A 22,399-nucleotide genomic window follows, 5' to 3' on the forward strand; every position below is an offset into this window, starting at 1 on the left:
AAACAATTGAGTTTAGAGTTTGAGATGAATGATTTGGGTCCAGCTAAGAAGATTTTGGGTATGGAGATTACTCGAGATAGATCTAAGGGGAAGTTATGTCTTACTCAGAAATCCTATCTTGAGAAGGTTCTTCGTCGCTTTGGAATGCATAACTCCAAAGCTATTAGTTTTCCAATACCGCCTACAATTAAGTTATCAAAACAGTTGTGTCCTATTACAACTGAGGAGAAGGAGTTTATGTCAAAGGTTCCCTATGCTAATGTGGTAGGTTCTTTGATGTATGTTATGGTTTGTACTCGTCCGGATATTGCACAAGTTGTTGGTTTAGTTAGTCGTTATATGGCTAACCCTGGAGAGCACATTGGTACGCGGTGAAGGGAATTCTGAGATATCTTAATGGGACCTTGGATATTGGTTTAGTGTTTGAGAAGGAGCGGAATTTGAAGGTTTGTGGATTTGTTGATTCTGATTATGCGGGTGATAGAGATAAGTGTCGTTCTACTTCAGGGTATTGTTTTACATTGAGTGGAGGACCTATCAGTTGGAGGTCTATGTTACAACCAATCGTAGCTTTGTCTACTACGGAGGCATAGTATATTGCTGTGACGGAGGCTGTTAAGGAAGCGTTATGGCTTCGTGGTTTAGTTAAAGACTTGGGGATTATACAACAGAGTGTTGTTGTGAACTGTGATAGTCAAAGTGCTATTCATTTAGCTAAGAACCAAGTTTATCATGCACGCACCAAGCATATTGATGTTCGTTATCATAAGGTTCGAGAAGTGGTTGATAACGGATTAATACAACTATTGAAGGTTGATACTGAAGATAATCCAGCATACATGTTGACAAAAGTCATTCCGAATACCAAGTTTGAGAGGTGTCTCAGCTTGATCATTACTGCTCGTTGTTAAGGCCCTAGGGGCATTAGAGGCTACGGTTAACTTATGAAGATCAATCTCAGTTTGGTGGAAACATCGGCAAGGTAGAGAATTGTTATGTTGTCGATGCTTTAGGAAGAGTCTAGAGTAGTCTAGAATCTTTTAGAGGTTTCCTTGTTTGCCTAAGTTAGGGAGTTTCCTGATTTAGCTATGTTTGAGGTTTCCTAGTATAACTCATATACTTGGAACTCAAGTTCGTGGTTTCCTAGTATAACTCGTATACTTGGAACTCAAGTTTGTAACCTATATAAATAGGTGTACAAGTCCTAAGGAAATACACAGAATACACACAACACAATCTAGAGAAGAATTCTCATAACTAGAGAATTTTACGGTTTAGAACGTTTTGTTCATAGAGAATTGTTTAGGGTTTGTGAACAACATGCTGCTGGTCATAGTTGTGGTTTATTCTCTGTAATTCGTTCTATAATAAGAGTTGATCGTAGCCGTTTGTGGACGTAGGAACATTGTCGAACCACGTTAAATCTTGTGTCTTTCTTGTTTCGTTTAGTGCATCTTATTTTCTGTTTTCTTTAGTTCTACGTGATCCAAAGAACTAGTGTCTTGTGAAGAGGTTAATTCTAAGGTATTGATCCTAACAGAATCATCTTCCAAATAACTTTAGAATTTAAATAAACAAATCTAAAAACATTGCAAGATGAAAATCGTTGAAATAGCTATGTGTAATCACAACCCTAGTTCTCCTTCCTAAACGTAAGAATAAATTCTTATAAGAAGTTTCCTACACAATTAATCCACGGTTTATGGTTGGCGGTTGGGCAGGGGCAGTTTTGTGAGGGTCGGGTTGCCAAGAGACCCAACCCTCGGTGATTGTAGCACGACTGATGGTTTCAGGGTAACTTTATGGGACGGTGTTTAGAGTTTTTGAACTCAAAACATTTTTAAGTTAGGCGCTAGGATATTGACCAGGTACATAAAAATATGGCTTAATTATTCTTATGACCCTATAAAACATGGGTCTTACTCTTTTGGCCCTGGGGTCATAGAAATAATTATTCAAATTATTCTCTGGCCCTGAAACAATTGTGAATATTTCCTGCACACATTCTAGCTGTGCATATTTCCTGCACGGATTCTAGTTGTGGATATTTTCTACATAACTTCATATCAATGTGTTTATTCATCTTTAAAAAACGGTTTTATAAACTTATTTAATGTACATATTATAGTATAAACCATTATGAAAGGTTAACTAACATTCTGGAAAATAGTTGTACGCTAGAAAAACACTGTGGATAATCGCTGCACACCAAAAAAAGTCGTGGATAATATCTGCACACTAAAAAAGAAAACTTTGAATAATAGTTGTACTTTAAAAGAATTCCGTGGATAATATCTACACACAAATAAGAAAAATAAAACAAAAAACATTTAAGGAATAAAATTTTCTAAAAATACGAATAATTTGATATTTGTATTTACGCTCGTAGGATTGGTCTTTCAAAAACCTTTCTAAATATATAAAATTTGTCAAATTCCTACGTATGGTTTGTGAGATATGTTATATTGAAGTTGGTTTGATTTTTTTTTGAGAATAGAGTTTATGCCAAATTTTAACATCATTTATCATCTTTATTCATATAACCCTCCAACTTTTTTAAGGGTTATTTCAATAAAATAGGTTAAAGAATTTTTTAATGGGTTTTAAGCCCAAGGCCATAAGAGTAAGAAAGAGTGAGGAGAGGACCAAACACTTAATTCCCACAAAAAATAACTAACAATTTATCAACTCTATTAAGCAGGCATACGCCCCGAATTTACCGATTCCAAATCCAAATAATTGGAGAGCAGAGTTGCGAACGATTCTAAGCTCATGCACGATAGGAGCTAAGAGCTTCTTCAATGGTGAATGTGGATGTTTCATATGTGGCATCACTTTTAAGACATCCTTTAAGTATAAAAACCTAAATATTAGGAAAAATAAAATTTTATCTCCAATCCATAAATTTTTCTATTATTCTTTTACTTATTTTAGGCATACAATCGGTTAAAAAATTTTCCATTTTCATTTTTGAATGATTTTTATTAACAAATATGTGACTAGGATGGGAAGACATCCTCTAAGTGAATGTCTAAAACTAGAGATTCACCTGAAAAATGTCTAAGTTTTTTGCCACATCACCTTCACATCAATCGTTTGGAGATTGTTTTTTATAAATATGGTTGTGGATGTTACGTGGATTAGGATTTTTTTTCTTCACAGTTCAAACATTCCATTTCCATTGATTACCAGACAAAGATTACGATGAATAATACCATGAGATCATATCACCATTTAGTGGTATCGAAACCACCTATTGGATTCTTATTCACATGAAAACACTGAATTTCTGTAGTTTTTTCAATTTCTAATCAACTTTACATGACTATAGCTAATACTGTGGATTTTGGAATATGATTCATTACCATCCAGCTTTACTCTAAACCTTACAAGAGAAACCTTTCCTTTTTCTTCTCTTTTAGAATAAAGAAGTTCTACTTTGGTTTGGTCGCTATCTCTCTCTCTCTGATCATGGACTGAAAGCCAAAATTGTAGAGTGGTCACTGGTCATGGATTTAATGTCACTTCACATGGTATCTGTTTCTCAATTCAGACAAACTCACATGGGAATGCAACCGCTTGAGATGTTAATAGGCACCGTTAAGAAATTGGGTTAGATTATTGTCCGGAAAGATCCCTTTTCCAAGAACTTTCCCTATAAGTCACAACAGTGGTGCATATACTAGGAGGGAAAAGTATCTCAAGGTATGTAACTGTACTGTTGGTGCTTGAATTCGATGTAAAACTCATGTCAACAACAAACTATGTTGTTTGGAAGAAGACTCGACACTATCCTTAGACTCTGGCGACCTGACCAGTCATGGTAAAGAAAGACCATGAGGGGTTGTTGCCGCAGCTCTCACCTAGTGTGCTGCCGCCATCCATCGACTTCTGGTACTAGGAAGCTCTTACAATTAGTCTTATGGTTAAAATAAAGTTCCATGCTTAAGGTGGTCTGTCGGCCAAACTATGGTCGGTTAAGAACCAGGATCAACAAGGAAATTGACTATGATTTTTCTATTTTAAAAGCAGGCTTCATTGCAGGCCTTAATAAACCGACATGCTAGCACGCATGTTGCCCGTAACAGATATGGCCGGCCTTACCAGACTAAACCAGTACTATCATAATTCACAAGTCAAATGTGCATGCATCTGTGCACCCATGAGATTCACAGGTTTAGTACTTGTAAAATTGTGCTCTAGATAAAATAGTTTGCCGACTATCTATGTACGTGAGTTCAGCTGCACCGACGTTCAAAAAGAAAAGTTGTGCACCGTCAACACTAAACCTTTACTTCCACCGCCTAGAATATCAGATATTTTCATATCTTATGATTTTCTGTTAGCCGTCCTACATGTTTGGTCACGGAATATTAGTTGTTAATCATTATCTCATGGAGTAAAACAAAACAAAATAGGTGACATTTCATTTTCCATTTCTAGAAAGTACTTTCTGGTGGAAACTGTAAACTCCAAGATTAAGTTTTAATGACAACTTCTTGAATCAACAAGTTATATTTCCTTAAATTACCACCTAAAAATTTTCATAAATTATCGATCACCTCGTTGAGATCATCTTGATATTCATATGGGTTTACCCAAGTATTCGAGTATTTTTGATCTAACTGCATCGCAACTGATTATTAATCAGTCTAGTTAATTTAGATAAACTTTTTATTTAACAAATGTTTTTTATAATTGTTATTATGCCCACTATAAATGTATATTATGGTTGATTGCAATGCTGTTATAACTAAAATGTACAAATTTTTCCAAACACTTTGTAATGTGGAAAATATTTGCTGAATTTTATAAACCTAGTTTAATTGGAGGCCATAACTTCCAATTGGGGGCCATGGAATTTTGTTTGCCCCCCAAAATTTTTGGGGGTGTAAATATCGCAATATGAATATATTATTTTATCCTTCACTAATTGAAAATCAGTTTCACTAATTAACTACCCTAATTAAGGTCCCTAATCTATATACCCTAATTAAATCAAAGAGAAAATCAGTTTCTCTTTTATCTTCATCTTCCTCTCCTCCCTTTCTCTTCTCCACCTCCACCATTAACGACTCCACCTCCACCGAGGAAAATTCTTCGAACCGATTCATCGTGTAATCATCGATGATAAAACTTTAATCGACGATTAACTTCTTCTACAAATATGTCTAAAACAAAGCAAACCGCTCGCAAAGCACTTCAAATTCCTAACCTTGTAGATACGGTGAATGCAAAGGTGTACGTGCGAAGAGCTCGTGAAGCAAGCAAATCGAAACCCAAAAAGGGAATGACTCCAATTAGAGGGTACGTGAACTTAAACCCACCTCCTATTCGATGTTTTGGTTGTTTTTTGATTGTGTAATCGAGATTGGTAACTGAAAAATAGAAGTTACAGAGTGAGAGTCGTTAGCATCGAAGAAATAATACCCTAACGACTCTTACATTGCATGATTTTTCTATGAAAAATCGTTAACATGTTAGTGTAAATATGACGACCCTTGTTCTACTACTTCGACCTTTTGTGCCCTAGAATAAAGTCGTCGCCATATTAGGTTGAAGATGACGACTGTAGTTTGACGACCCCAAATTAATGCGTAACGACTCTGGGTTGAACTTGAACTGCCTTCTGTTGGAGAAAACGATAGAGTCGTCAGTAGTATATAATCCCTAGACTAGAGTCGTTAGTAATCTATAATCCCTAGAGTCGTCATCTCTTTTATAGGGTCGGCAGTTACTTGTTTGACGACCCAAGTTTAATCTTTAACGACCCTTTAAGGACCAAAATCATCCTCACTGTCCAATTTTCGCAAAGAGTCGTTACCTTATAAATTACAGTCGTTACTTTGTAATGAAGAGTCGTTATTTTGTTAGAGCATATCATTCACGATTCTTTAACTGATAGAGATAAAGTTGATGTCTTATAAAAAAAAAATCGTGTTTGGAATGTAGTGACAAGAAAACGAAAGACAAGGTTGAAATCACGATAACTCCTCCTTCGAAACCTCCCCGCAACGATAAATACTTACTTTCCGGTCCATTGCGCGGAAGAAGGCCGAGTGAGGTATCATTTTCTGTCACCGAACCAAGAGACAAAGGTAATGAGTTGTCCGATTCGTCAGAATCAGACACTCCTGTTGTTTCAGCTAACACTAGTGCTGAAGAAGAAGATGAACAAGAAGAAGAGCAAGTAGAGGAGGAACATGGTGTAGAACATGAGATACAAGAAGAAGAGGAACAAGAAGAAGAGCAAGAAGAGGAGGAAGAGGGTGAAGGTAATGGTAGTGGTGATGATGAGGATGATGGTAATGAAGAGGAATAACATAAAGGTAATAATGGCGGTAATGATAATGATGATGAGGAGGAAGAGAATGAAGGTAATGATGATGAAAAGGATGAAGGTGGTGATGATGGTAAAACGACTGTTGAGGATGAGGAAGAGAATGCAAAGGCGAAAAAGCCGGTAAAGAGGATTAAGAAGGATGGAACAGATATTGCACCCAGTGCGAGACACGTTCACGCTACTCATTTGATGTTGCCTCCTCTTCGAGGTGGTAAACTTAGAGGAGAACCTAGAGATGGGGTCAAAGTTCTATTTGGATATCCTGGATCGTGGGCTCATTGCATTAGTGAGACAATCGTAATAATCCCAAATTTGCTTGCTATTTGATTAGTTGGTGTTAACTTGTTTATGTTTTGTTTTTTAAATACGTGTTTGTTTATGTTTTGTAGGATCATAAGGATGTCGCACGTCTTTTCCGGCACCAATCTTCTTTCAAGAAAATGGAGTTGTGGCCGCTAGAAGGTGAATGTGCAAGAGTTAGAGATTTGGTTGAAAACTCAGGTTTGTACAATGTCGTTCTGAACTCTGTGATTGCGTATGACAAGGTGACGGTATCTAGTTTCTGTGAAAGGTATCACGCTGAAGTCGAAACATTCCAACTTCCTTTTGGTGAGATGGCGATAACTCCTGATGGCGAGTGGAAGAAATAACTTTAGAGCTTCCATTGGTGGCACAACTCGATCTTGAATTGTGCATCGGAATTACTAACCATTCGGAACATAATTTTTGCTTCAAATTCTTCTTCACAAATATGCACCAACTAGATATTTGATACCGCTTCATCCTACTGCTGCAGTATATTGACTCCCATGAATATTTCCACTCAATATCTTGAGTGCAACCAACGAATGTTGGTGTACAGAAACTAGCAATAGAATCTTTACACTGAGCTTTCGCGATAGTAGTCGCCTCTTGTTTAGTTAACTGATTCCGCAAGCCGTCTTTATTTACTGTCGGTGGTATATTTTCAGGCCTTACATCTTTCAAGGGGAGTTTACCCGGCATTAGCTTGACTTTGGTTGTTTCCCATAAGAATTCGCAAATGTTATCACGACAACTTGCTCGGACATGAAACAACCACGGAGCACCCAACAAGACATCACAGACATCAAAATCAACTACTTCACAAAATATTGTGTCGGAGTAACACTTACCAATTGCTATAGGAATTTTGCAAACACCCAAACATGTAACTACTCCTTCGTTGTTGCTTACCTGGTCCGGTACGGGATACCAGTCCATCTCATAACCCAAAGCTTCCACCATTTTAATGGAAACCAAATTTTGTTCACAACCTCCATCGATAACAAAATCCAAAATTTTATTTCCGATGATTTACCGACTTCGAAAAAGCTGGCGTTGAGAACAATTCTCCATATCGCAATCTTCAATTGGTCAATGGCTTAAAGCTTAAAACCAATACGGGAAGGATTACTGTACTGGATGATATACATGAAATACGCCAACTTGTAAAGTTCTCAAGTGAACTTGCAAACGAGAACGGGATGGGACAAAGACAAACTTGACTTGATATACAAGATGAAAACAATTTTAATGAGCTAGGCTTATTAAAATTGTTTGAGCTCTACGATTGCTACTTTATCTTGGAAGGCACTAGATATAACTACGCCATATATGATTAAGTGTATAAGTGCACCTTTATTATCTATTGTATTTCATTTCCTTCAATGCAACGCTATGCGAGATGTATGCCTTTTACGATTCAATGAAATGATTCTATGAAATCAAAAATTATGAGAATCTAGTGCAAGGGTTGTTATTTTATATAACTAAACAAACTAACGACTCTAAAAGAAATTAGTAATTGATAGCTAGGATCGTCATTTCATATGACTACATGTATGACGACCCTAAGTGTTACTTTTTACAGAGAGTTTTGGTTTTAGAGTCGTCAATGTGTAAACAAAACAACAAAACGACTCTAAGTGACCTAGTTAAAAAGGGTCGTCAATGTTTAGCACACTATCCTAACGATTTTTCATAACCTGGAAAAGTTGCAGGTTTGAGTCATTATTGGTAGTGTCAATATACTGACGACCTTAGAGAGTCGTTTGGGTATACACCCCCCGACTATGACGACCCTTTCTCTGAGTTGTTCCATAGTGTGGATGATTCGACCACTTGGAGCACCATTCCGACAATTTGAAGAGTATAGGAGTTTACCTGATTGTTTTGGCCTTGGGGTTCCTCATTTTGAGTGTTGGTTCCTTCATCTTGAGCAATGGGATCTTCATTCCAACCATTGTTCATGCCTTCCTCTATCAACATCTCCTCATCAAACATCCAACCCATATCATTAGTTGAGACAATCTTACCATCAACACAATCATTGTTGTTATTTGAAGCTTCACCAATCTCATTCCCTCCACTTGAATCACCCATTTGTAAAAACCCTAGGTTTTCCTCTCAAAACTCCTCCTCTTCTTCTCAACACATAAAACACATTTTTCATAATTTTTTTCCTAAAATCAGATTTTAATCTAAATACACTTACGGCTTACCACACTAATCAAACTAATTAATTCCTAATACTAATCATATAAGGACAGTTTTACCATTTAGAAAATATTTTTTTAAGGGATGACTCAAATTAGAATTGGATGACCTTTTTTTGTCCCGTAGTGCATGGCCCCCAATTGAAAGTTATGGCCCCCAATTAAGCTAGGTTTATAAAAGCTTGTTGTCATGATCTTGTTTGAAAAATAAGATAGTTGTGTCCCTTTCCTTACCCGTTACTAGAGACAAATGAAAAGGAGAAAGATGAATAGTTCACATCATAGCTGATAATCTAAACAAGTAGGGGGGGGGGGGGGGGGGGGGGTATTGATTGACCAAGTCAAAGACCTCAAAATGATTTTAAAAATAGTCTCATTAAGTCCTCAACATTAGTCTCATTAATCTTATAAATCTCTCTTTCATTTTTCTCTTCACTCTTCCATCTCTCTCACACTTTCTCCCGCTCTTCATCATTCTTCTCTATCTCTCTCTGTGATTGTGAAAAGGATTTCCGATCTTATCTCCAGATCAGATCCGAAGCTAAAGGTAAAATCAAATCCGAGATCTCTAATTCTTCACCTTTAGATCAAATCCCTTTTTTCTTCCACATTTTGTTTGTTTTTTTTCTTGCCGACAACAATTTGATTTCATTTTCTTGTATCCAGTTACTTGGTTCTTGGAGATAATCCAATTATCTTGTAATTCCATAACACTGACCTCAATTACTTGAAGTAAACATGATATAATGAGTTTAATTTTGCTGATTTTGTGTAATTTCTACTGAATTGGAATGTGTTGTTTGGTTATTTTTCTGTTTGATGAGTAGATAAATATGGATGTTTATGAATTGTCAAATTTCATGATCTGATCTCACTTTCGATGATAATTTGAACTTTCTTAGAGTTACCTTTACTAATTTGACCTGCTCATAGAGTTATAATGATCTGTTGTATTAGCAAACCGAATAGTTTACTTCATAGGCACCAACACACCGTTCGCGATCCGAGTTGTTGTCTGTAGTATGTGCAGTCGGCGGCTTAGTAGGATGTAATTACAATTTTTTTGATTATGAAATGCCTTTTTACTAGGTAGCTGGCTTCCTGTTTGGTTCAATGGATTTGATAAGTTGTCTCGACAGTATTAACTTATTTGTGATGCTTGATTTCCTTGTCAAAGTTGATATGGCATAATGGATTAACATATTATGTAGATCATATTATAATCAAGGCACGTTCATATAGGTAGTTTGAAGTTAGCTCACTGTGTTGTTGTTACAACATACTGTTATTGAAGAGGAGTTGGTCTGTTACTTAGTAGGTCCATAAAGGTCCTAGTTGTAGTTATAATACAAAATAGAACAAGAGAACACTAACATTGGCAAGGTGATTTAGTTAGTTGATATTCAGTTTTTCATTCGTGCTCAATAATGTGATTCTTTTTACCTTTTAATTATGAATTTTCTCCCAGAGAGGAGAGCCAGCATATTTTTAGAATTAACCTTCCCGGTAGTAGACATTGTAAATGCTTGTGGCTCTCTCTCGTCTCAGTGGTGTGTATAGATTTCGTGAATGTTTTTATTTATTCAATGGTATACATACAAATTAACTCTTCTTTTGTGCTGCTAGATCTCACATGTTTTTCTACCATATCTTTTTGGAATTGTATTTGTGTAGAAAAGTAATCAGAGAGGATGGGTCGTGGAGTCAGTGCCGGAGGGGGTCAGAGTTCGTTGGGTTACTTGTTTGGGAGTGGTGAAGCTCCAAAGCCCACTGCCCAAGCTGCTGCTTCTCCACCACCAGCAGACAATGAACCTCCAAAGCCCGTTGCCCGTGCTCCTGCTTCGCCACAAGTGGACATCACCAAGCAGATTCCAGCTGGTATCCATGGGAACCCTGCTAACAACTACCACAGGGCAGATGGTCAGAACACAGGCAACTTCCTCACGGTGAGACCCTAAACCCATTTTACTCAACTATTACATTTTTGCCATATTCTATTTGCTCTTCTTTTCAGTGCTGGTTACCTGTACGAGTATCTTGCCTCGACAGTCTTTTAGAAACAACTTTTTATCCTTACTGTTGCTGCTAGTTTGTTGGTACAGTTATACAATAATGAACCAAGTCTTACTAATGGTAAGATAAAGATGTATTTTGAATTTGTAACCGAGGACGTGAAACTTTAGAATACATAGCATAGTTTATCGCCTATTGGGTTGGATATTGATTTTAAAGTATTTGTTTCCCGTTTGTTTTGCTCTTTCAGGATCGCCCCTCAACTAAGGTCCACGCGGCTCCTGGTGGTGGATCTTCTCTAGGTTATCTGTTCGGTGGTAACAGTAACTGATGTACCCTGTTCTTGAAGATGGAAGTTTAATAGTATTATTTACAGTGTATTTGAACCCTTAGTATGGCAAAAAAAAAAAAAAAAAAAACAATTGTTTTTGGATTTCACAAACAATGTCGACTGCTTCTACATGTAATCTTTATGTACGGAAAGAGGCTTCTTAGGTTTCTCATCTAATCTTCTTTTCATGAAAAATGAAGAAACGTTTTAAATATATCAAAAGCAGGATCTTCATGTTCACGCTTGCACCTTGCACAATCATCCTGTTGTGGCATTCCTTTTCAGTTAATGATATACTAATTGTGGATATGATATGGTATCCATGAAACGAACTAGGAGCATTGTATTATTTGTCAAATTTTCTGTTATAATATCCTTCGATTTTTGTATGATAAGGTATTTTTTTCTCAGCTTATGTTGTGTAATCTTGTTTATCAAAAGGAAAATGTCGTGAAATTAACATGTATGTAAAGTAAAATCTATATTATGCGGAGAGGTTGTTGTAGTCTTATAGGAGTTGCCACAAAAAAACAAACAAGTCTTTACCAGGACTCATCAAGCTCTGCAGCGTCATCCTGACGTATGCACTCAATTCTTTTTTCATGTTCTCTAAAACTCATCACTGGAAAATTAATCTTACTAGCATTCATCAATCTTTTCTTCTTTTTGTGATTCTCATTATCAGTTATATCTACAGATCCTTGTTACTTCTTATTACAATTTCAAATAGAAAATCATTGCCAAACAAAAATAACTACAAGCACTTTCTAAACATCTTCAAAATAAAAAGCATACAGTTCATTATGTTCTACATAAAAAGTTTCCAAACCTGCATTCAGCATTACAACCCAAATTTTCCATCAGACTCTCAAAATCTCGGAGTTTCAAAATATCAACATACTAATCCTGAACTAAACTACCTGAACACCATCTTTCAAATCCTAGTCATTACCAAGTACCATAACAAACTTCAAAAAACCATAACCCTATCAAACTTTACATCTTTAAACCATAAAGATATCCTGAACACCATCACCTATTCACATCATCAACATCACCAGAAAAGAGAAAAAGCCGAACGAAGATTTAAACAGCAAAAAAAGAAGCTTACCACCATCTGCACCAGAATCAAGAAGGGTAGGAACAAGAACAATTACTGGAAAAGTTGTCTTATAAAAACTTGTTGATCGTTTTCAAGCTCTATGCACAGTCTGAAAATCTAACTTCTCCTGATAATTTCGAAGAGATTACCAAAAATCTTCTTCATCAGTGCTCCATCCCTCTTCCTCATACCTCTCACTGTCATCACTATCTGATGGAGCCGGTGAAGTTCCACTGGAGGATGAAGTCCCCTCACTGCCCTCTTCTTCTTCAGTCTCCTCTTCATCTGACTTGGCCTCTAGCATCTCTGCATCCCTTCTCTTTGGCTCGCCTTCATTCATGGTTCGTGCAAAGATCTTGGGTTTGGCAAGTTCATATTCAAATCGGCTTCTCACCTTACTCTCATGATACCTCTCCATCTTTCTCTTATCCTCTGCAGCATCCGAATCAAGTTCACTGGTATCGATTTCTTTCACATCATACTCAAACCCATCTGAAGCCTCAGAATCACTTTCTGTTGCACCCCCATACTTTGGTGCTTTGGCATGCTTTTCTGCCCACTCTTCATCTTTTCTATCTCGCCTTGCAAAGTACTTTGGCCTCCATGCAGCATATAGATCTTCAATTCTCTCTGCTTCTCTCTGACGAATTTTTTCTTCCTCCTCCCTCTAACGGATCTTCTCACGAATTCGATGATCAATTTCATCCTGAACATCAATCCTAAATTTCTGCAACTATTCAGTGCTCAAGGATTGAACAAGAAGCTTGGCTTGTGCATATTAAGGGGAAACTGGTGGTTCAACGAGAAGCATTATCTCCACTCTCGCCGGCATTTGGAGGATTCTGATCAGATAGACTGGCCATTATCTCTAGCCTCTCAGTTAATCTTTTCCTTTTCGGTGCAAAACTTATAAGAAATTTACCTTGCATATGATAATCTCTTGGCTAAACAACCTTTTAAAGACCCAATTGTGCATATTAATTCCCATTTATGGCGCTTGGTTAAGCGTCATGTCGCTTTGTTTACCACGCCCATTCAAAACCATGTGTATTATTTTCACCCTCTTGATCATAATTGCCCTATGAATACCTATTTTCAACACCTAAAACTCATTATTACCATTACTCTCTCTGGACATGCTATTAAGGGAGGCATTGGTAGGTCACAAAATTTTGGTATCACATTTTGGGGTCTAATTAAAATTCTATGTTTTGTGCAGATTGGGAGAAGGCAGCATCAGTTGGGAGGCACCATTGAAGTTTGGGGCATGTATGCCAGATGGGTTATCTCCAATACTAGTCCAGCCACCAAACCCACTTTCACTACCATAAAACAAATCACCAATTCAGGCTATAAACTACCACATAATTTTTCCCACCATTTCTATGGTTTTAGCCCTCACCACACATTCTATCAAGTTATTACCATTATGACTTTTGGCAGTTTATACCACCATACCTCTGTTAATCTAAGAAATGACAAATCCATTTATGGTTTACCAAACCCTGATACCATCATGCCTACGTACCATCTTCAAATATCTCAGCAAAAGTTTCAAAAGATATTTGGGTTTGTCTATACTTGGTTGTTCCAGTACTTACTTCACGTGAAGACCAGTACTTTTTCTTTGTCCTTATACATAAAGGATGGTAAAGATAAAGACATTTCATATGATAAATCCTGTCTCCAAAGAGGAGGTAGCAGCAAAACTAAAACTACCTTACACTAATTCTCCCCTGAAAACCTGTCATACCAAAATTATCACCTTCCTCATTCCCTTTTTAAGGTTCAAAAGTATACTAAAATAAAAAACTTCTGTTATATCTTCATAGTCTGTGAACTCTATCAGGATAATACTAATAAGAGATTCCTTTCTATACATTGCCATATTTTATGCATTTTCTGTATCCATCATCATCTTAATCCCATATTCATATATATCCAGTCTACTTACCAAATGGAACTTCATAACCCATCAGATAATTCTCTAGACATTCAAAACCTATCTACTCAAATGGCTGAAAAATTAAATTTTCCATCCACTCTCTCTGAACCTGTTTTCATTGATAAAAATGTTATTCTAGTTGAATCTGATAGCAAATAGAAGTGGTGCATGGTAGGATATCTTTGTTGTGAAACTCTAGTCCCAACCTCTTCAATCCGCTACTATATTTGTAATCAGTGGCCTCTTGCTCAATCTCCTACTGTCTCTACCTTTAATGGAATGTGCAACAAAGTTCTTATTCGTTTCTTAGATGAAGATGACTTCAACAGAATCAACTCGCAGAGGCCTTGGTTCGTCTGTGGGTATCTAATGGTCTTGAAAGTTGTTCCAATAGAGGGATGGCCAGCAAATCACCAATTGTCTTTCACTGAAGAACTAATGTGGTTCATCTTATGTAATATTCCAAAAGAGTGCACAGAATTTGAAGATCTTAAGAAACTTACTTCCAGATTAGGAGAACTTATTGAAGCTCAAGATCCCTTTGGTAAACACCCTCTAACGAAAAATGTAAAGGTGTGCATTAAGATCCCAGTGCAGGAAGCTTTACCAGTAGGCATCCCAGTGTTCACTAGTGGAAGAACTCAACCATTTCTCATCGAATGCAGATACATGAAAGTCCCAAGGTATTTCTGCACTTCATGCCGTGCCCTGGATCATAAGGATATCAATTGTTCAGCTTGGAAGTTGAAAAGGAAATCCATCAAGGAAACGACTACCTCTAGTAGCAATTATGTTCTTCCTGCAGTCTCAAGACTCATGATGCCATCACCACCAGTTAACACACACATTGCCTCTACTTCTTCTGCAGTATTAGATACTATCATGCAATATACATAGATAGTGCCAGATACCCAAATTGAGTCCACATATGCTCTGATGCAACAATGGAAAAGCTAAGGATAATGATCAAAAGATGGAAATTACTGATCAAAAAGGTCTATCGAATACTTTCCAAATGGGGCCCTTTGTAAATCGATCCACTGCTCTTAGATTTTTGATGTAGGACCGATCCAACAAAATTTGACTGAGCAAAACAACGGTTTACCAATTATCTTCAAACAGGTATATACTCAAAATGTTACTGTAGAAACTTCTATCACTGGTGCTGAACCGACTATTAGTGGACCGATTCAAACCTCAAACTCTTCAAGAAGATTCAAAACAACTATTGTTCCTAGTTCAAGTCCTATTATCACTAGAGGAACCATTATCTCAGCTGAGCATGATGCCCTATCAAAAGAAAGATCAATCCCAGAGTTGATTTGAGGAAACGAACAAGAGCTAACTCTAGCTTAGCTAGTCTAGTGGTCATCCCAGAAGAACAGGATACAACAGAACCTGATTATGCTCAACTGTGTCCTCCTATTACTAAATTGGGGGAATTACCTGCTATCAATTTGTCAAACTGTTCTCTCAACACCCATCCTGTTATTGACTCTTATGGAAGTTATAATGTACCTGCTGATTCTTCTTCAAACAACAATGGTGTCCGCAATAATTCCCATCTCAATGTTGCCACTTCTAATCTGGATTCGTCTCAATATTTTTCTCAAAGTGGTGCTTCTACCAGTGCTTCTCTTAGTGGTGGGTCTAATTCCACCACTCAGGTAAATTCTACCCCATCCCCCCTTTAATTGATCATGTTTCTGTTAGCCCAATAAATCAATCCCCTGTTAATCATGTCAACCTTATTGCTTGGAATATTAGAGGTTTAGGCAAAAAAACTGCTAACAAGGAGCTTAGCTTGTTACGCAAAAATGTCAGTCCTGACATCATTTTCCTATCTGAGGCAAAAATGAACAAAGATCTGGCTGCTAGAAAGTCAAAAAAACATGGGATTCCCTTGCACTTTTAATGTTTCCAGTATTGGTAGGAGTGGAGGTTTAGTCTTGGCTTGGAAGAAGGAAATTCATCTCAACATTATTTCATCTAGCTTGAGGAGCATCTATGTCACATCTACTGATATTATTCACTCTAAAACTTGCCATCTCCATTTCATGTATGGTGAACCTAATAGTAGTTTAAGACATGCTTTCTGGGAACAACAATGTCAACAGTCTGGTGCTCCCTTAGATGAACCCGTTTTCTTTATAGGAAATTTTAATGCTCTCTTAGGAACTGAAGATAAAAATGGTAATTTAGAGGTTGATGATTCTGATTTCTTAAATCTTAGGAATTTTTGTTCTGTGTTCAATTTGCATGATCCTGGTTTTTCTGGTCCTAGATTCACTTGGTCCAATATGCAACAGGGTCCTGACTTAATCCTAGAGAGATTAGAAAGATTCCTTATTAACCAAACTGCTGAAGATCTTTGTCCTAAACTTTGTGTTAACAATTTACCCAGAGACCCTTCTGACCATTGTCCCATGCATATTGGTTTTAACTATGAGGATGTTTGTATGCCTAGACCTTTCAATTTTATGACTATGTGGATGGAAGATCCTACTTGTAGAGATATTATTGTTAATTCCTGGTCTGTTAATGTGGTAGGTTCCCCTGCCTATAAATTAAAAGCCAAATTTTTAAACACAAAAAAAGGTCTTAGGAACTGGAACAAAACTTCCTTTGGTAATATTCAAACTAATATATCTACCATCAGGAATGATTTGGCAGATCTCCAATGTAATAATTCAACTGATACTAATACTACTTCCAGACTCAAAGCTAGATTGGAATATCTATACAATTTAGAAGAGTTATACTGGAAGGATAAATCCAGGGAGGTTTGGCTTTTGGAAGGTGACAGAAATTCACCCTATTTCCATAAAGTCACACTCTTTAGGAGAAAAAAATATGATATCAGTTGGATAGAGGATTCTTCTAATGCTATTCTAAATGATAGAAATAGTATTGGAACTTCCCTTAAAAATTACTTCAAAAATATGTATTCTTCTCACCCTCAGCAATTTCAAGATGATATCCTTGCTGACCTCCCCATAAAGTTTACTGTTGAAGATAATTCTCTTCTAAATTTACCTCTCATTGCTGAGGAAATTAAAAATGTTGTTTTCCAAATTTGGGGGGGGGGGGGGGGGGGAGGCTCCAGGTCTTGATGGTTTCACAGGCCTGTTTTATCAAAACAATTGGGATATTGTAGGTGAGGCAGTCATTGATATGACTCAAACCTGCTTCAGGACAGGACATATTGCTAAGGTTTTTAACCATACTAATATTGCCCTTATTCCTAAAGTTCCTCTTGATGAACTTGTATCTCAATACAGACTTATAGGTCTTTGTAATCTCATTTATGAAATTCTTTCTAAAACCCTGGATAATAGACTAAAACCTTTCATGAACAATATTATTTCTCAAAACCAAAGTGCTTTCATTCCTAAGAGGAGTATTTCTGATAATATTCTGCTAGCTAATGAAGTTATATATGTTGTCAATCATAATGACAAAGTTGAGGAAATTGCTTCCATTAAACTTGATGTGTCCAAGGCTTATGATAAATTAGAACAGTCCTTTCTTGAGAGTGTCCTAAAAAAATGGGCCTTTCTAACCACTGGATTAAACTTATCAATCAGTGGGTGTCTACTGTTTCTTATTTTGTCCTTCTCAATGGTAGTCCTACTGGTTTGTTCCGACCTGAAAGAGGCCTGAGACAGGGGGACCCTCTATCCGTCTATCTTTATATTATTTGCTCTGAAGCTTTATCTTCTTACATTGATAGCCTTCAAAAAAATGGTATTTTAAAAGGTATCAAAGTTTGTAAAGATGCTCCAGTCATGACACATTTTCTTTTTGCAGATGATTCTCTTCTGTTTTCTAAAGCTAATATTCAAAATTTTCAAGTTATCAAAGATTATCTTCAAAAGTACTGTCTGGCTTCTGGTCAAGAAATAAATTTTGAAAAATCTGGTATTTTGTTTAGTAGGAAAATACCTGAACATATGAAGGCTACTTTGGATAATATTCTTGACATTCAGAACAGGGATTTAGGAGAAAAATATCTTGGCACTCCAACTGTGTTTCAAGCTTCTAAAATCCATTGCCACATAGGTATCCTCCAAGCTGTGGGTGCCAGAATTTCTATCTGGATGCATAAGCTTCTATCTCAAGCTGCCAGAACAACTTTGATTAAACATATTGGTCAAGCCATCCCCCTTTTTCAAATGAGAGCTTTTCTTATCCCTAAGCATCTGTGTAAGCCAATGGATTCTCATCTTTGCAAATTCTGGTGGGGAGAAACTTTAGATCCCAAAGATAGGAAGCTTCACCTTTTGGGGTGGGATATTTTGTGCTCCCCAAAGGCTGAAGGTGGATTAGGTTTTAGAAAGGTTGAGTTAAATAATCTGGCTATGTTGGTTAGGAATGCCTGGAGGATTTTAGAACATCCAAACAACCTGCTAGCCACTGTTCTTAAAGCCAAATACTTCCCAAAAACTGATTTCTTGAATGTTAAGTGTTGTTGGACTTGGAATTGTTTGCCTGATATAAAAGAAATCACTAAGCCTTTCATTTCTTGGATTGTGGGGGATGGTCAATTTATTTACCCCTGGTGTGACAAATGGATACCCACTTTGGGTTCTGCCACACCCAACCCCTTAGTCCCACCTGATCCCAGCATTAAAGTCTCTTATTTCATTGATACTCATATTAGGAGTTGGAATTTTTCTAGACTTAACACACACTTTGATAATGCTTCTGTTTAGAAGATTGTCACCATTCCATGCCAGCTTTGCACTCCTGATAGGAGGGATTGAGATCTTTCAAAGAATGGAAAATTTTCTTCTAAATCTGCCTACATGGGACTCAGAGGCCTTAGGCCATCCCCTTGTAAGAATCTTTGGAAGCGTATCTGGAAAGTTAGAGTACCCTATAGAATCCAGGTCTTTGTTTGGAGAGCTGCATGAAATGCTTTGCCCTCAAGGACTGTCTTGCACACTAGAATGCCTATGCATACTGTTGACTGTGCTAGATGTAATGATCCTCATGAAACTATTATGCATGCTTTGGTCCTATGCCCTTTTGCTAGCAGAGTTTGGTTTCTGTCTGATTTTAGTAGAAATTCTCAATTTTTTCAAAATAAAACTTTTCTTGATTGGCCCTTGTTCTGGTTAACTGATCCTTTATATAAGCTTCTTGATGAACCTCAATGTCTTTTTGTTATTATCTTGTGGTCCCTCTGGACTAGTAGCAATAATTTCTTCTTTCAAAATCTAAAAGAGTCTCATGTAGAAGTCTTAGCTAGATCTAAAGCAATGCTTCTTACTAGGAAGCCCTGTCTCATACCCTTTACTACATGTTTTATCAGTATATGTGATAAATGGATGCCCCCCTCCTTTGGATGGATTAAATGTAATACTGATGGTGCGTTTGATGACATCTCTTGAGCAAATGGTGCAGGATATGTGATGAGGGACTTCTCAAGCAAAGCCTCCTTTTGTGCCTCCCTGACTTTTGAAGTAAAGTCTGCCGAAGAAGCTGAAGCCAGAGCGAGTTGGGAAGTCCTGAATAAAGCAGTTGAGCAGAAATTAACCCATATCATAGTTGAAAGCGATGTGAAGACTCTCATTGATCAATTTTCTGCTCCATGTTTGATGGAGACTCGCGAACGGATGCTATTTCAAGGATATTCAGTTTTTCTCTTCTAAACTAGTAGCTTGTATTTTTAGTTTTCAACCTCGTGTTTGTAATTTTGTAGCTCATTAGTTAGCTCGGCAAAAAAAAACGGTGTCTCTATGTACTGGTCTGTTCCTCCTGTTTGTCTTCTACCAACAGTTGAGAGAGATCATTAGCCTTTCTGAAGGCCTTTATCTATAATATAAAAAAATAAGTAAAATCTATATTATAGATTGAACCAAAAGGGTTGGTACTTGGGAGGTGAAGAGTGGTCACTATTTCTCCTTAATTAGCATTGCATCGTGCACTGCTGATGCAATCCAAGTCTGTTCGCGGCAGTAGGTTTAGTGATTTCATAGGGACCACTTGCACTTTCTTTTCCTTAACTCTAAAGGAACGGTTTTTTGGGGACTATGATTTTTTTGGGGGACCATGGTTCTATTTTTAGTAGGACATTTAGAAGTAAAGTGAATACACCCTTTATCCAAATATTTATATTAATACCAAAATTACCCTTTCTAATTAAGTTTGTGTAATGATTAGTTAGTGTAATCATTAGTTAGGTTAATTAGTGATTAGTGTAAGATTAAATCAATATTATTTTTCTTAAAATTAAGTTATTGAGAGGGAAGAAGAAGGAGAATATAAGAGTTGGAAAAACTCAATTATTTTTTTATTTTTTGAATCCGAACCTTCAAACCATTCAAGCATACTTCAAATTTAGTTTTTTGTTGCTTGTATTGGCCAAAATTTTCTGAAAATGAGAAAATTTTATAGCTTGATTTGGGCTAAGTCAAACAAGTTCGGCTACAAGATCTGAAGAACAGGTAGCCGAACTTATCTGCTAATGTAGTTCGGCTAATGTTCATGAAAACACAGGTAGCCGAACTTGGTTTAATGGAGTCTTTTGCTTTCAGATAAAAGTTCGGTTAGGAGAAAAAAATTGCGACGTAACCGAACTAAAAGTTCGGCCGGGACATTTTTTTCGACGTAACAGAACTTTTTGCGACATAACCGAATTCTTTGCGACGTAACCGAACAAGAAGTTCGGTCGGGACATTTTTGCGACTTAACCAAACTAAAAGTTCGGCAAGGACATTTTTTTGCGACGTAACCGAACTTTTCTCTGAACAAAAACCTCCATTAAAGTTGAGTCCGGCTAGTTCGAGAAAGTTTTTCACATATTTCCTAATTGAACTTCTCTCTGCAACTTCCATTTTCAACTCATGATTACTTCTCATTTTTTCAACCAAAAACGATGACAAGTAATGGGTTTGTGTGAATATCTTTGTTAATAATTTAAATTAAGCTATATATATAGAGAGGTGGTGGTGGTTGGTGGTGGTGGTAGTCGGAGGTGGTGGGTGATGGTCGGCGGTGGTGGGCGGTGGTGATGGGAGGAGGTGGTGGTTATATATATATATATATATATATATATATATATATATATATATATATAGGTGGTTATTAAGTTGGTTTTAAATTAAATTAGATTAAGGGTAGGTTAGTCATTTCAACACTTTAGGACACCCCTTATAACTATAAGGAATGTGGCCTAATAAAACCATGGTCCCCTCAGAAAAACCATGGTCCCTAAAAAATCGTTTCTCTAAAGACTGATAGCCCATTACTCATCTAAGTTTAGGACTATTAATCTAAGCGATGCATCTGATAAAATGATTTCAAAGCTTTTGATTAATATGCTTAAAGCATATCTAGCTACGCTAATAAGACACTATCAATATGCCGTTATACCTGATAGATATATTAAGGATAATATCGTAATAGCACATGAGTTGTTGCATACATAAGAGTAAGCTTTTGATAGGCTGGAATGTGATTTTATTATGTTTACTTCTTGGAGATAAGTAAACATACTTGTATGTTAGAAAAGTCTGTTTGAATTCCGCAGATTGTAGAGGTTCACAACCCCGGTTTGCAAAGCCTCTGAATCTGAGTTTGGAATAAGGTAGGTCTGCAAACCAGGTTTGCAAACTCCTAGCATCTAACTTTGGCGAACTTCCAAGGTTTGCAAACCCTTGTGGCCTGACTTTCCAAACTGTTAGAGGTTTGCAAACCCGGTTTGTGAACCTGTCCAGATCTAGTTTAACAGAGTAAACGAACTATTCTATATGTTTGTGTCTGACGATTCTCATAGACAATTCCAAGACAAACTTTATTCTTGAATCATTTTGTGTTTGCGGATCATTGATTAAGCCTTGATTGTTATGAACACCGCTATGTTCCTGGAGGTTCAAACTTCAAAGTCTACTTAGCCGATATGGACCATCATTATGCACGGTTCCAGAATTCTGGACCATAATGCATACTCTTTTGTGTAATTTCAATGCGGACTTCTCACATGATATTACACGAATTCCTAATAAGAATCTTATCTAAACTGGAAAAGTGTTTGCTTGATTTCCAAGCAACCCTAGCTTGAATTAAAAGCTACCCAGAGTGCAATGACCCGTCCCTCCACCAATACTGTCCTCACTTAGCCACTGCGGATATCCGGAAGTGT

The 22,399-nt window shown here is 36.9% G+C and overlaps 1 protein-coding gene across 1 annotated transcript; it reads left to right on the top strand.

Moving 5' to 3' along the window:
- The first annotated feature begins 9,201 nt into the window (after positions 1–9,201).
- Positions 9,202–11,443, top strand: LOC113281829 (protein SPIRAL1-like 2). The gene is made up of 3 exons (XM_026530699.1): positions 9,202–9,406; positions 10,534–10,805; positions 11,123–11,443. The coding sequence occupies exons 2-3, from the start codon at positions 10,551–10,553 to the stop codon at positions 11,201–11,203; spliced, it is 336 nt and encodes a 111-aa protein (XP_026386484.1). The 5' UTR covers positions 9,202–9,406; positions 10,534–10,550; the 3' UTR covers positions 11,204–11,443.
- Positions 11,444–22,399: the final 10,956 nt, after the last annotated feature.

Source organism: Papaver somniferum, chromosome 5 (genome assembly GCF_003573695.1).
Source record: "Papaver somniferum cultivar HN1 chromosome 5, ASM357369v1, whole genome shotgun sequence".
Classification (NCBI taxonomy): domain Eukaryota; kingdom Viridiplantae; phylum Streptophyta; class Magnoliopsida; order Ranunculales; family Papaveraceae; genus Papaver; species Papaver somniferum.

Coding starts and splice junctions, on each gene's coding strand:
- LOC113281829 (XM_026530699.1), top strand. CDS start 10,551: ATGGGTCGTGGAGTCAGTGCCGGAGGGGGTCAGAGTTCGTTGGGTTAC. Junction 10,806..11,122: donor ACACAGGCAACTTCCTCACG/GTGAGACCCTAA, acceptor TTGCTCTTTCAG/GATCGCCCCTCAACTAAGGT.